This window comes from Vidua macroura, chromosome 12 (genome assembly GCF_024509145.1).
Source record: "Vidua macroura isolate BioBank_ID:100142 chromosome 12, ASM2450914v1, whole genome shotgun sequence".
Lineage (NCBI taxonomy): Eukaryota > Metazoa > Chordata > Aves > Passeriformes > Viduidae > Vidua > Vidua macroura.
The window spans coordinates 3,477,634-3,493,881 of NC_071582.1; the positions used below are offsets into that span (position 1 = coordinate 3,477,634).

The 16,248-nt window shown below is 42.6% G+C and overlaps 1 protein-coding gene across 8 annotated transcripts in view; it reads left to right on the top strand.

Annotated features, from left to right (window-relative positions):
• The window catches only part of MYO9A (myosin IXA), a 171,241-nt gene that overhangs the window by 92,302 nt on the left and 62,691 nt on the right, over positions 1–16,248 (top strand). For all 8 annotated transcript variants that reach the window (XM_053988384.1, XM_053988388.1, XM_053988386.1 and 5 more), the window contains one exon: positions 10,853–10,969. In XM_053988384.1, coding sequence (XP_053844359.1) covers positions 10,853–10,969 — 117 coding nt within the window. The remainder of the gene's footprint in view (positions 1–10,852; positions 10,970–16,248) is intronic.

Sequence of the window (16,248 nt, forward strand, 5' to 3'; positions counted from 1 at the left end):
CAACCTGGGAGGGTGGAACTTCAAAAAAAACCTATTTGTGGGATGAGGTTTCTCACTTTTCCCTTGGAAATGTGCATCCTCCTGTGCAAAAGCTGCTGCAGTCACTCTTCTGCTCCATGCCACCATGGAAATTCCTGTGTGTTAACTGTGTTCCTACTATTTATTTGGCACTGATGTCTGGGAAAACAAGGAAGACATTGGGATTCCAAGATTTCTGAACAAAGTCCAAGATCAGGACTTTAGGAAGGGAAATGCTGACTTTCCATGGATTGCTCTGTCTATAGCCCACTCCAACTGCCCCTTCAAATCAAATCCATTCTCAGCTCCTTAAGGGATTCTTTTAATTATGATTACTCAAAAGATGCTTTATTGTCACAGAGTTCTTTTAGTTACTTAAATTTCTGCTGAAATCATGTGAAAAATTTTCAAGGACTGCAGACAAACCGTTCTTCCCACAAGGGATATAATTTTGGTACAGTTTCTTGGAATATGGGATTTTCATGTGTAATCCCAATCTAAATAAATTCTGGTTGATTTTTTATCTCAGCCCAGGGCTGTTGATCAGTGGCTGAAGGAGGAGGAGGTGTAGAAGTTCTATGTCTGGATAGGGTCTGTTGCACAAACTTTGCCTTACAGTAACAGCTGAGGTGTGATGAGAAATAACTTCTCTTTGGGGAACCTTGCCAAAAAAAATAGTAAAAATAACTTGGAATGATACGATGGTGCACTGGCAGAACAAGTTTGTCTACACTTGCCCTCTGCTTGGAAGGACCAATCTTAAGGCAGGATTTGGCTTTTAAAGGCTCGAGGGCTGCTTTTGGTGATTGATTGGACACCTTGGTGAGGATCCCAGTACATTGTGCCTGTAAATGCTGAGCAAATTTCCCTAAATGTGTCCTGCTCACATCAGGTCACACAACTTCTTCCTGTGACATAAAGTAATTTATTAATTGGTTTTTGTACTGGTTTTGCTGTGAAAACATGGGTGGAATGGAAGCTCAGTTCATTCCATTGGCAGAATGCACTCTGGATGCACCAAGGTGAAGGAAAACACATTTTGTCATCAGGGGACCTTTCAAACTTGGCTGCCTGGTGGCTCTCTTCTCCTGTAGCTCTGTGGTGGGCTCAGGATGGCTCTGCGTGAGCACCTTTCCGTAAGGGATGTTCCACGTGTTCTCCACAGGAGAAGCAAGAGCTACAGCCTTGTTTTCTGGAAGGGTTTAATTTCAGGAAGAGAGAGTGGTTTTTTTCCTTTCCTTTTCGGTTTTGATTTGTTACAGATGACACTTTCTAACCACAGCGCCCAAATCCGAAGGCTCTGAGTGAAATCTTTTTAGGAAGATGATGCTCGTAACTGCCTGGCTTCGCAGTCAGGAATTGGAGAAAATCTCTAACAAGATTTGTGTTTCTTTTGCTCCTGGCTCTGCTTGGGGGCTGTTTCTGAAAAGCATAACCACAACTTGTTCCAGTCATCAGCTGCAAAGTGACAATATCAGAGACAAGACTTGAAGTCATCTCTAAAAATAAACAGCAGGCAGGCTCTGGCCTGGGATGGGGATGGGAATGGGAGTAGTTGGTCTCCCATCTGTCCTTTCCCAAACCTGCCTGCCACCAGTGGGGACACAATAGCTAGATCTTCAACACACCCACAAAAGATTTTCTTATTGTTCTTATTTGAGGTTTTCCACTTCATTTTCTGTGTTTGCATCCATCTAATGACAGGAAGATGAGTAAGGAGAGGGCAGTTGCAGGAGCACTCTGATACTTTCTGTGCTACTCCTCAGAAAACAGGAATTCACAGAAGCACATGAACCATTTAAATGGGAATGTGTGTGAGATAGTGTGAGGATCACAGAATCACAGGATGGTGTGGGTTGAAAGGAACCTTAAGGATTGTCTAATTTCAACCCCTGCCAATTCCACTAGCCCAGGTTACTCCAAGCACTGTCCAGCCTAGCCTTGGACATTTCCAGGAATGGGGCTTGGAGCTTTTCTGGGCACCCTGTGCCAGGGCCTCTCCAACTTCACAGGGAAGAATTCCTTCCCAATATCTCATCTAACTCTGCCCTCTGGCAGTGGGAAGCCATTCCCCCTTGTCCCCAGTCCCTCTCCAGCTCTCCTGGAGCCTCTTTAGGCACTGGCGGGGGCTCTGAACTCTCCCTGGAACCTTCTCAGGTGAGCACCCCCAGTTCTCCCAGCCTGGCTCCAGAGCAGAGGGGCTCCAGCCCTCAAAGCATCTCCATGTCCTCCTCTGGACTCTCTCTAGCAGCTCCACATCCTTCTGATGTTGGCCCCAGAGCTGGAAGCAGCTCTGCAGGTGAGGTCTCACGAGAGCAGGGCAGAGGGACAGAATCCCCCTTTCCTGCTGCCCACACTGGGGAATCAGACCCCAGAGCATGGGAGAATTTGGAGCTCCCAGAGCACATGGATAGCTCACATTGAGCTTTTCATGGCCCAGAATTGATCTACCATTACATTCGGCCCATTGAATGAGTCCTGAGTTACCCCTGTGTGTGTGGAGAATTGTGGTTTCCCGCTGTTCCGCTCCCTTCTCTGTTGTGACCCAACATATTTTGTTTCCATCCCCATCCATGTCCTACGTCTGGGATGAACCAAGCAGCCTTTGGGGCTCCCCCTTGGCTCACAGGGCATGGGCTGAGACAAGCAGGATTAGGTTTTTTTTAAAACAGAGGCTCAACACCCAGAGGAAAGTACTCTTGCAGGATATCAGACTCAGTCTTAATCCCTGGCTTGGCATCCAGGAGTGTTATATCATGCTTGGGTGGGAGAAGTATGATGTCATTTTCCACACTCATATTTTATCTGAACATCTTATTAAAATCCTGTCATTCTCCTGGGTCATTTCCCTAAGAGAACACATCATCAGTGTACCACTCTGGCTTCAGCCTGCAAGAAAAGTTTTAAAATTATTTTTATGTACAGTTAAGGAGGAGAAAAAATATCTTTAAAGGCATCATTGAAAGAAAAGGAGTGAAAAATGCTTTTTTTCATTTTTGATTACAACAAAAAAGAGGAAAAGTTGGCTTAAAAGTAGTTTGAGTATTCTATAAAGGTTCATTTTTATGCTTTAATTCTATAAATGTACCTGCAAAGGAAAGACTTCGAAAAACGACAACAAAGCACTGAAACCTTGTGCTATCTCTGGCTCCTGCCCTCCCAGCTGGCTGCCACATCCTGGCAGAAACCTTCCACTATCACCCTGGTGTTGGGAGGCAGCGGGTTGTCCCGCCAGTGGATTTTATCCAAGAGATGCAAGTGTCAGTGATGTTTTCCAGAACTTATGGGTGGATTTTCCAATGAGAAAAAATAGCCTGTAATGTCATTACCATACAATGCTGCGTCGTGCCCCAACAAAACTCTCAAACACAAAGGCACTTCAGGATTTTGTCACTAAATCAGGTGTAAATGTTCTCACATTCAGAGAGAGGGGTTTAGGTATTAGTTTCACATTTTATGTTAGACCTTTTTTCTAATTCTTCTTGTGCTCTCCCTCCTCTTGTACCAGTTTTTCAGTACCTTCCATGAGTCAATTGGCACCTTCACAATCACCCTCCTTGGACAAAGGTCCTTCTCCAAGCTGCCAGTCTGCATTAGTCAGAGGCATTTTAAGCGGATTTCCCAGACCATATTAACACCCTCCCTAAAAATCCCAATGGGGCAAGTCAATTCAACAAGTTTATCCAGAGAGACAATTTTCCAGTGTCAACATATCATCAGGTTGACAAGGACATCCTTCAAAACTACTTGCTTACTTGCAACTCTAGGAAATTATAAACTACTAGTAATTCATTATTTAAAAAAAATATTATTTCTAAAAAAGTAATTTAAATTATTTTATTATCACAATGTTCTCATCCTGGATTAATGTGTTCATCCTGCTGGCCATGGATGGAGTAGGACACATGGCATGGGAGGGGATTCTTCCCCTCTACCCTCATGAAACCCCACTTGCAGAGCTGCCTCCAGCTCAGGGGTCCCCAACATCAGAAGAATGTGGAGCTGCTGGAGCAAGTCCAGAAGAGGCTACAGAGATGCTCTGAGGGTGGAGCCCCTCTACTCTGGAGCAAGGTTGGGAGAGCTGGGGGTGCTCACCTGGACAAGAGAAGGCTCCAGGGAGAGCTTAGAGCCCCTGCCAGTGCCTAAAGGGGCTCCAGGAGAGCTGGAGAAGGACTGGGGACAAGGGATGGAGGGACGGGACCAGGGGGAATGGCTTCCCACTGCCAGAGGGCAGGGTTAGATGGGATATTGAGAAGACATTCTTGGCTGTGAGGGTGGTGAAGCTGTGGCACAGGTTGTCCAGAGAAGCTGTGGCTGCCCCTGGATCCCTGGCAGTGTCCAGGGCCAGGTTGGATGGGGCTTGGAGCACCCTAGGCTAGCAGGAGGTGTCTATGCCTGTAGGCACACAGTTTGTGGTAACTGGGAGTGGGACTGCAGCCCAGCCTCATCCCCAGTGGGTACAGCTGTGAAAAGCAGGTGAGCAGCAGTGACAGCAATGAGCCATGGAGTGGCATGTGGGCTGTTTTCAGTTGTCTGCACATCCAAGGCTCACTGAGAATGGGGGGTTGGCTTCTGTTCCTAGTCATTAGATCTCTTTAGGTAACCCAAATCAAGTGCATTAGGAGAGCTTGAATTCCTCCTGCTTTTGTTGGTTCTAATCTTGGATAAATCCTATCCCTCTTCACAGTGACCAAGCATTGTTAATATGTTTATTTTTTAAAAAAAAGCAAGCACTATTTTTTTTAAGACTAGAAACTGATTTCTTTAATCATTTACTAGCATGCAGCGTGATTTTGTTGAGTAGGCACTTTGAAGCAAATAAGAAAATACACGCTTTTCCTGATTTTTCCCCTACTTGGAAATTAAATATGTCATTTAAACCCACAGAAGTGATGGAAGGAGGGAGATTTTCATCTGAAAAGCCTAGGTAAATGCTATGGGTAAAATTCAGTAGGTTTTAAAATGTTTGGTTTTTTTTTTTTCCTCTGAGCCATATTGGAATGATATATTTGTGTTACAGTAAGTACCAATGTAATTATGAAGCCAAATTTTACCTTAGAGAATAAATGGGGGTAAAATGGGAATGGCTGATAAGGATTTCAAACCAAATATCAAATGATAATGAAAATCTAATCCTGTTTATGATAATGCTCACTAAATAATTTCTGTGGTAGGATATCAACAAGTTTCTGGGATTTAGTGCCAAATCCCTGTGAGCAGAAACACCAATTGATTAATCAGAGAACATGCTGAAAACTTGCTTTACATATTAAAAGAAAAGCAAACAAATGAAGCTCCCACAGAGCCAGTAAAACCACATATCCAGATTTGATTTTTTGAGGGATTTCCTGAAGAGGAAGAATTCTACTGCTACTTTTTTTTTCCCCAAATGTTTCATTGGAAGCACCTTTCATCCTTGTATAGAAATTATAGGAAGCCCATCAAAGGCCCTAAGGGAAAAGGGGATATTTCCTCTCTTCCTGTGTTCAGATCTGATTTCCTGAAGAGAAGAGAAATCTCTGTTTCTTCTCTCCAGCAGAAGAAAATGTATTTTGTAGTGCCCAACTTTACTTAAATAATTGAGCACCTTTTCTTTAAGTTTTACACCAAATCCTGCAAACTTCACACCTGGAAAGAAATATTTCTTGTCATCTTTGAATTACTGTAGTTGTTCAGTATTTGTTGATAAGAGTCTGAAAGGGGAATGTGTTGCTTGTTTTCCTCCTGGAGGGCAGGAAACAGCTGCACGTATTCCGGAAGAGTTGGGGGGTCACCAGGAGAGAATGAATCCATGGGTAGCTCCTATGGCTGTATCAACATCATTCCTATTTTAACAAATCGATTCTTGGAGCTATTGCAAAAATAGCTCCAAATAGTTCTGGTGAAAATTACAAGGAGAGTTGCTTGTAAAGCCATATTTTTGGGGATGGATGGGAGTTCTGCATTGGTAGGGAATGCTGGTGCTGGCAGTGTGTTTACCTACTGTGAACAAATAACGTCGATAGTGTCCATAATGGGATGCACACATGCAGTCTCCTGGGAAAATGCTGGAAAACTGGAGGTAAAAAGGACCATGACCAGCCATGCAGCAAGTCTTGTGAACTGTACAGCACCACAGAGCTTCCAGCAGCATCTTGATGGCTTTGTCCTCAGAGAATATCCTGAGTTGAAAGAGGCCCACAAGGATCATCAAGTCCAACTCAGTGGAATCTCTTTGCTTTATGCTCCCTGGGCCATCCAGGGATGTTGCTGCAATTTTTGCTCTTTGCCTTTCAAAGTCCTTCAGCACTTGCTTTCACCCACCCTCTGTTCTCTGGGCTTTATTTATTCCCCTTAGTCTGAAAGATGTAAAATATTTGAGGTTTTGTTGTTCAAACTGAACTATTGTTGCTCTTGCTTGTGTGTTAGGTTAGTCAGCAGTAAAAACACTGAATCTAATAAGAAGCATGCAGGGAACTTCCAGCAAAATCATGTGAAAATGTCTGTAAAAGGTTAACTGAGCATCTTGGAATCATGGAATCAGTTAGGTTGGAAAAGACCTCTAAGATCTAGTCCAACCATTCCCCTGCTCTGTCATGGCCACCACTGACCCATCTCCCCAAGTGCTATAATCCACACAGCTTTTAAATCCCTGTAGGGATGGAGTCTTCACCATTTCCCTGAGCAGCCTGTGCCAGTGCCTGACCACTGAGCCTCCTCTGACACAGACTGAGGTCGTGCCTTCTTGTCCTGTCCCTGTTCCTGGATCAGAGCCTGACTTGCCCCCCCAGCTGTCCTCTCCTGTCAGGAGTTGTGCAGAGCCAGAAGGTCCCCCTGAGCCTTCTTTTCTCCAGGCTGAGCCCCTTTCCCAGCTCCCTCAGCTGCTCCTGGTGCTCCAGACCCTTTCCCAGCTCTGTTTCCATCTTTGGCTCAAGCTCCACAATGTCTTTCTTGTAGTTTTCAATGTATAAGCTTGATGAGGATTTTAACCCACCTGCTTTCCCTGGATTTTATGGGTACCAACAACTATTTTTAATAATTCCAGCTCGAAATTTCAGCCCTCTTCTGAGTACAGAAGGGCAGGAGTGAGGGATCCTGCCTGGAGCAGGGGGTGCTGTGGCATGGCAGCAGACAGATTTGCTTAAATATATTTAGTGACTTTGTAATCTCAGTTCTTAACAGTCTCCTGTGTGTGTACAAATGTGTTTTACAGAGACTTTTAATTTGAGCAAATTTGGGTTCCTGAGATTATGTCTTTTCCAGCCTCTAAAACACAGGCTGCTGCTGCTGGAACTGTAAGTCCTTGTTCCAAAGCACTTCAAAGGCAGATTTAATTCTTAAGCCTGTCTTCCCCTTGTCCCTTTTAACAGAAGATGTTTCCAGAAGTTTATCTGTTTTTAAGGTGGCCTGAGTCCAATGCTGATCATGACAACTTTCAGTACAATTAATTTGGCAATGAAATGATACAAAAAACTCAAATATGTTATATCAGGATCTTAACAAAAGTTGGCCAACCCAACAAGTGGAGTTTCTGGCATATAATAAATAATATATAGATCCTTTCTAGCTTGATAAGCAGGACAGTATTGATTAAAACCTTGTCTGTAGCTTATTTCCTGACCTGCTGAGTCAAAGCGTGTTTAATCTGTCTCAGTTTGGAATCAGCAATATTTTTGTGTGGATGCAACATGTCTTGCTCTCTTTGATCCCCAGAGATTTGTTTTGGCATTGCAGCAGCTATTTTTATTTTGCTTTGTGAGGGAAATAAAAATGGTTTGATGAGCATAACCATGTTCCAGATCTGCCTAAATGTCACGTAAGGAGACTTGAGGAAGAGACCAGAAGCTGTAGGTGTTGACCTGAAGACAAGCTGTATGTGATGTATGGGATGTAGTTCAGAGACTAGAATTAATTTAAGATATGTAGGATAGTACAGAAATAAATGATTTCTCATTAAATAAAGCATAAAACCTTATTTTAAATGCTCTGCTGCAGCTCCTGAATTTGAAAAGAAATAATAAACCCTGATGGTCTCCAGATTTTGTGGTTTTGGAATCTGTTCAGGATAGTGAGGGGCTATATTTAAAACGTGACATCAGTAGAGACCTATTGTAAAAAGTAAATACTTTATTGAAATGAAATAAAAGTCAAATAAAGGCAGGGCCCACCTAAACCTTGAGTCATTTAAAATGGGTTCATTTCAGTGCAGGTATTTTTTAAATGGGTGAAGGCAATGTGCTCCATCTACCCTGTAATCTCAATATGTTGCTTTGCCAGGAGTTTCCTACCAGCTCTTAGGATTAAACCATCTCTTCTAAAAGTAGCTGTTGAACACTTTGGGATCTGGGCCACTGATTGTGGGACCCAAGCATAGCAAGGAAATCACCTTTTCATGGGCTTCCCAGCTCTTCATGTAGCTGAGACCACTTTGGGAATGAGAGTAGTGGCTCATCCTCCACCCTGCACATTGTGGAGGAAACTGGGCAGTGCTGGTGTCAGGGAAACTTCCCAGTCTGACCATTCAGGAGACTCATGGCAGTCACACTCCCAGCATTCCTCAGCACTGGAGTGGTGCAGGTGTAATGATATCCTAGTTTATTTTGGAAAAAAAAACCTAGGGACATTCAGGGGTGAAGTCCTGCACATCCCTGTAGCCTCTAATAAAAGGTAATGAAAAGTGTTGCAACATAAACCCATATATGATGCTGTAGGAGAAACAACTATGTTCTTTTTGGATTTAAATGGAGATGGAGTTTGTTTTTAATTGCACTTTGGAGCAATTAATTGGGTTTATGCCAGGACAAAGCATTAGGGCATTGAGAGGCATTCCTGGATCTTGGTCTTCGTCTTTCCCCAGAGACTGATTTTTCTGGTGTGACAGTGGCACTGATTTTCTTCCAGCTTAATGAAAAAAGTGTAGATGGAGCCTTGAATTTTTTATTAATCACTGAGATATTCTCTCACATTTGAGTAAATAAAAAAAAAAATAGCAATCTCCCCCACCCAAACAACCTGTGTTGCTTTTAATAAAAACAGCCAAAAAACCCACCCCAAACCCTTTTCATCAGTAAAGGGAAGAAAAAGCAGTTAGTGAGAACTGGAGGTCTTTGTGTTTGAAATGCCGGCTGCTTTCCAGCCCTTGTTGAAGAACTCGAGCATTTCAAGAGCTCACTCTTTAAAAGTGCTGTTTTGGTCTGAGCTGCACCAAAATCCTCTTGGTTCTGTTACTCACCTATTTGCATCACATGCTTGTTTTCGGTTGTTTTTTGGGTGAGGAATTCCTTGCTAATTATGGCCATATTTTCTAGTTACTTTGTGTTGTCACTTTTTATTGCCACCACTTTATAGTTAGCAGTGTACAGAGATTGTGAGCATCCTCAGTCATAGAACCATGGAATTGTTCAGGTGGGAAAAGCCCTCTGAGCTCATCCAGCCCAACCATCCCCCAGCAGTGCTAAGGCCACCGTTAACCCATGTCCCAAGTTCCACATCCACACGTCTGTTAAATCCCTCCAGGGATGGGGACTCCACCCCTGCCTTGGGCAGCTGTTCCAATGCCTGACAGCCCTTTCCATGAATAAATTTTTCCTAACATCCAGCCTAAACCTCCCCTGGCGTGGACTGTGTTAATCCCTTTTCCTATTCCAGCTGGACAGGGAGAGGAAGTGAGACCATGTGCTTAATAGCATTCTAAGAGCAAAACATTGGCAGAATGGCTTGTGGTCACGCTAAATGCTGCTATCTCCAAAAATCAAGGAAAAAAGAGGTGGAAGTAAGCTGATAGAAGATAAAAGATGCTACATGAGCTTTATTCCTTCACTTGGGGTCAGTGACATGAGGCTGCTCAGATGATGTTCCTCGAAGAGAGCATTGGTGAGAAGGATTTCAAGGCAATGTGTGACAAGCCACTGATTTGTTACAGTTCAAGGTTTAATTGAAATAATTACATGGGAATCTTATGGTTCCTTTTTTATTCTTCTGCAGTGGCTAAAATGAACCAAATGTAGCAGTCATGGCTAGTGCCCTAAGTTTTTAAGTGATTAATATGTACCAAAGCTCTACTCGAGGTGATAATTGAAACCAAGGAAGAATCCCAAGCACCAAGAACAAAGATAACCTTTAAATAGAAATTCCTGCTTTCTGGGTCTCTATGTAGGTGCCTGTCCAAAAGCCCAGGGATCTTCCTTTGATCTCAGCTTTCATCCCACCAAGCAGAATCTCTTTGATCCCGGCCGTGACGGGGATGACCCTTCCTCGGCGCTGTTATTCCTCTCTCTGGGAGAGCTGCTGGAGAAGCGCTGAACCTGCCTGCCATGATTTGTAGCTCCTGCTGGTGGTACCTGGAAAACTTCAAGTTTTCAGAAACCCTCAAATTTACCAGGGAGGTTTTTAGCCTCCCCTTTTGTAGCCCTTCTGCTGGTGCCAGGCGCTGCCTGTCCTGGCCTGTGTTTTCACATAGCTTGCTGTCGCTCCTGTGCAATATCCACCCTTCTCCTTCCTTCTCCCCCAGGAAACCTTTCACGGGTCTTGGTGGATTTATTATATTTAAATTTAATGTATGTATATATTTCTTTCCTTTCACCACCAGTGATGGGATTTGTGGTGTGTTCTCGTGTATCATCCACTCGGATGCATGAAAGAAACCAAGCCAAAGTCAGGGGCACATCCACAGCCCTGGGATTACACCCAATTCCCTGTGCTGTTAGGACCATTGACATACGTGGTATAAAATAAAATAGCAGAAAGAAGTTTTGGCAAGGGAATTGAACGTTGGATGTGGGAGCTTGAGAAGCAAAAGCCATTTTAGTGCAGAGCAAGAATCATTACCAATCACCTTTTTTCTTTCCTATTTCAGGCTGTGACTGTGCGGAATTCCATGGCCAAGTCGTTGTACAGCGCCCTGTTTGACTGGATCGTGTTCAGGATCAACCATGCGCTCCTCAACTCCAAGGACATGGAGGAAAGCACCAAGGTAACACCTCACCATCTCTTTTGGCTCCTCTCTTGGGTTTTTAAAATAGGTAACTGAGTGATAAAACATTACCCAGGCACGTTGCTTAACATGAAGTTAATTTTTCCTCAGATCATAACTGAGTACATCATTATTCTAAGTGGTGCTTGCTGAGCTGAGAAGGATGAAGCACCTTAAGTTCTATAAGCTCAAAGCAACCAGGGAAAAGATTTTTTTGTAGCCACAAAAGCCAGTTTCCCCACCCACTCCAGGAGCAATAGCAAATATTTTCCTCCTTATGTGTAGAACTAGAGGACCGTGTATAATTCAGAGGGAAAAAAGGGAATTCTTGCTACTGCATTTTGGTGAAGTTGCTCCGTGATGAAATGATGAACGAGGTGGGTGGCTGTAGGTACTGAGGTAGTGCAGTAGAAAAATGAATTTAAAGAAAAGAGTCATGATGGGGAAAGTGAAGCTGGTGGGATGCTGTACCACCTTCCCAAAGAATTGATGGAAGGAATGACAGGAAGTTTCCTGCAATAGCAGGGTCTGCATGCTGTGACCCAGGACATCCTCCCTAATCCTCTTGTGTACTCATCCACACTCCTCGTGGCTGGGGGATACTGACCCCAAAATCTGTGTCCATGTACACAGGCTACCCTTGGCTTGGGAATCTGGGACATGGTCCAGCAGCATGTGGGGTTTTTTGAGGGGTTGTGCATCCAAACTAAAGCCACAGCTGCCAAAAGGAGGATTTTTGCTGAGCACTGACATTTGGATTGTGCCATAGGACTGAAGTTGCAAAGGCTCTCAGTGTGGTCACTCCTTTATTTAATTCCAAAAAAGGGTTGTGGAGTGTAATTGTGGAGTGGAAATAAAAACATGCCTATGAAATCTGCTTATATGCTTTTCTGACAAAGAAGGGTTGTTACAGTGATAACATCCAGCGAGCCTTCTGACTGCACATGCTGCCTCTCCCTCTGTTTAATATTTTACCAGAAATGTGTTCTTTCCTGATTTTTTTCCAAGTAATCAAAAGTTTTGTCTGGGCTGTCAGGAAAAAACAAACCACACTGTTTATATATTTGGTGAAGCAGAAAAGTGGATTTGTTTTGACAAGGAAATGCATCTCAAATACTAATTATTTTTTATTAATGACCCAATGATTCTTTAAAATTATTATCTGTTCTGTAATATTTAAATACAAATCAGTCTAGGACACTCTTGTATGCTTAGCATGGCTGTGAAAGTGAGGCACCACGGTAGCTGTTTATGGGCAATTAAACTTTTGTTCCCAACCTCAAATCTCAGCAGGTAAGAGCCAGAACAGCCCAAATTCCTGCTTTTTTTCCAATGTTGCTGCTGCACATTAACCCTCTGCTTCCTCCAGCCAAGACTCCCATGGAGTGTAACCATCTTTCCCCTTGCCCACCTCTGGGTGTCATCTCATGAATTCACAGGTTTCTGGCCCTTTTTTTTTGTCCCCAAATCATAATGGTAATATCCAGGTCAGGCAGCAGCCTTCAGAAGCTGGGAGTGGTGTTGCCCCCGTGCCAGAACAGATCCACCCATGCTGGCAAATGCCCAGGACCTGGAGCTGCAGAATGTGCTCATACCCAGATCCAGGGAGGCAGTCCTGGACTGTACTTGGGCCAGAGTTTCTGAAGCAGAAAGGCAGCGCACAAAATATCAGGAAATATCTGCTGCTCTAGGCACAAGTGTAGTTGTTTATTTTCAGAGTCCTCTGTGAATTGGATTGATTCCCACAAACCCCCCAGAAATCATAAAAATGCACAAATCCCTCCCCATTTTAGGGGTGGAGATGGTGAAGAAGAGATGTATGTGCATTTCAGAGCAGATATAGACAGCCAATTTTCCCTTGAGTGGTTCTACCACGTCTCCTCCTCAGCCCTATTTTTATCCCTTGACTTGGGTTGCTTCAGCACAGAGGAAGGAGAAATGTCTCCCTGGAATGGGCAGGGCTGGGAATAGCTTCTCCTTTGCCCTCGAGGAATAACATTGCTGCCAACAAGTGTCCGAGGGCATCCTGGGCTCTGCAGCTGCCATTGAGGCACCAACCAAGAATCACCACTGTGGAGAAACGGAGCCAACGACTGATCTGGTTTTTCCTACCACTTCCCACTCCTCCTGAATTCCTTTTCAGCTCTTTCTTGGAGAAACCCCAGATGAGGATGCAGGTTCTCCTTAGCTTCCCATATGTTGTTTTGAGGTTGGGCAACACCAGCTGGGTGACTGGGAGGTGGACTGGGAGCAGTGGCATCTCTAAACCCTGGGAGTACCTCCTTACTGCAAGGCAAGACTTTGGCACATGGATGACATCTCCTTGCTGGCATATACCAGCCAAAAAAATCTCTTCAACATGTCAGGTCTCTGATTTATGAGAGCAAAATACAGCCTTGCACCTCAGAAACTCCTGAATGTGCAACGGGTGAATAATATGTGACTCACCCTGCAGTAAATGTCCCGGATTAATCCCAGCCCATGCTTGACACTGATATTCCTCTGACTTTTAAGATACATTTTGAAACAATCCTGCAGGTTTGGAAGGTTCAGAAAGTGTCAGATGATGGATTTGGGGCACAGAGTTTGCTTTTATAATAATCACATTATGCAGAGATAAAACAAGACTCAAAGCCATCTCAATTTAGAGTGTGTGTGGGAGAGGTTAAGGAGAAAAATTAATACAGAATTTTCTCTCTTCATGAGTGTAGATTTGATTTTAGTGGAACAATGGGAACCGAGATAATTTTCAGATCCCAATATGTGTTTATTTGATGTCAGCAGTAAGGATAAGATCAAAAGATGAAGCTGGGCAAAGAAAAATAAACACTTGGCCGTTGTTCTTCCATATTGTCCAGCAAATATTTGGAAGATGTAAATCAGACCTTTGATATCCAAATTTAGTTAAATGTACAGTGAAATATTTTGGGGAAACACAGTGGGATTTGGCTTATCTTGCTTGGTGACAGGATTTCTAGCATATTATTTCTGACCCAAGTTGTCAATGTGTTATTTGATACCTCCTAGTTTATGGTAATGGCAGAGCTGCCGTGGGTCAGATTTGCTCTGACTCCCTTTTCCTTCATCTTCTCTCAGTTCCTTTTAGTTCCTTTTATGTTCTCATGACTCCCTACAAACTGCCTGAAATTTGACCTTTATTAATGAGGTTGGAGATTTTTCCTTCTTTTGAGAACAAGATTACTAAACCTCCCAGAGCCTCTTATTGAATTCCTCTTCCATAAATCAGGTTAGGAATTGCTAGAAGTCCATCTCACCTCTTAAAACAGTGGAGATCGTGGTGGATTAAAAGGCATTTCCAATGGTGTTTTTAATCTTTCCCTATTTGGTTCTTGTAAAGTGTCTTAATTTCTTCCCAAATCACCCTGCTGCCATTCTCAGATGATGTGCTGTATATGTGGGGATGATGGTGAACTCATGGCTGCGAAGAAAATTAAAATTAATGGCCATGAAGAAAAATGGCCATTCATGGTTGAACACATGAAGAACTCATGGCCATGAAGAAAATTCATTTAAATTCAACCAACAAGTTAATTTTTGGCTTTTTGACCTGAAGCAGAGGAAGAATTGCTAAACATGCAATATGTTTATTGTGCATCAGTTCATTAATTTTAGGTCCCAGCTTCCAAGTTTGTAGCAAATCACTGTGTTTCACTTTATATAATAGGTCATCATGTATATTGGGGTGATGGAGGTTGGAGTGGTCCTTTCAGATGAAGTGGTAATGGATTTTGGGGTGGTTTTAGAGAGGGATTTTTAACAGTATCAGCTTTGGAATATTGTAAATGAAAAGAAATTGCTAAAATGAAAAGAGATAAAAAATTAGAAAATAGTAATAAACAAAATTTTTTCCCTGAATTTGAAGCAAGCCTATTTGTGATTGCCAAAATGTACCTCCATGGTGGAATTACATCACCAGCGTGCATTTGGGGCAACATAAATCAGCTCCAGTGATCCCTATTTATTGGCACTTTGGGAACTGGAGAGCACGGAACTTCAGGGCCATTATTTGCCAAAAGCCCTTAAAACTCATGCTCTGTGTTTAAATGTCATGGCTGAGACATTTTAAGAAAAGCATGAGGTCATTTTTCATCATCTCAAGCAGAAAGTGCTCACTGACCCAGGGTTCACCCAAATTTTAAAAATCCTCACAGACATGCACTTTTAATCACAGGAATTTTGATATGCTAATTAATACAGTCACACTCTTTAATTTTATATGTTAGTTTTGATAAAGAAACAGCATTAACATACAAACTAGACTTGGCGAGTCAAGGTCTAAATTATCTTCATGTGATTTCCTCATGGCACCTATTCAAAGGATTGATTTGAAGCTGAAGACTTAAAAGATTTGTAAATGTTAAACTCTTTTGATTATTTTTTATTTTGTGGTGCAAATTTCATCCTAAACCCACCCAGATTACACACTTTTTACAGGCAGTTTAGCAAAATTAATTCCTGTATATGTCAGTGGAAATTGTGTTTTTTCACCTTGCTACAAGAATTGACTCTGTACACATTTGTGCTGCTTTATCAGGGACAGAGAGTAGAAAAAGAGGCATAAATTCCAAATTTCTCAGGTTTTAAAGTTTTCCCATGTGGCATCCATTGGCCTCGTTCTTTCGGGAGCGTCGTGGCAAAGGACAAACAACTGTTTCACTGCAAAGCTCTGTCCAGATTTCTCTGGCGTGAAACTCTGCAAAAAAACACACAGTTTAAAATCTGTATTCTGGAGGAGTTTGGTAGTTACAAGCACAGGGATATGAGAAAAATGCTGGTTTACTCTGTATAACAACCATGGCAGAATTAACCATCTTCCTCCTGGACATGTGGTTTGATACCTGCAGTGGTTTTGTGAGATGCAGATTATTTTTATAGTTTTGTATGTGTTTAATTTTCGGTGTCAGCTAAAAATTATAAAAACGCAGCTTTAAAATATAATATTTCCATAAGATTATTTTATAACTGACAGGGCTATTTTTTGCTATATATGACTCTTCTGTTTTGCTTTATAAGTGTATTTTCATGCCCACATTGAAATATATTTGGTAGCAGTTTCAATGCAGTAAATGAACCAGGATTGGAAAAAAGGGAGAGGGTTTTTTTGCTCAGTTGTTTCATATTAAATTAAGTTTGTGAGAGCTTAAAGACCTTTTTCAGATTAAAGTCTTCACTCATGGCAGGGGCTTAACTATTTCCACAGAGCGTCAACGCAATGCTTTTGAAAGCTGGTGTCAGTAAATCAATGAATAATGTGGAAG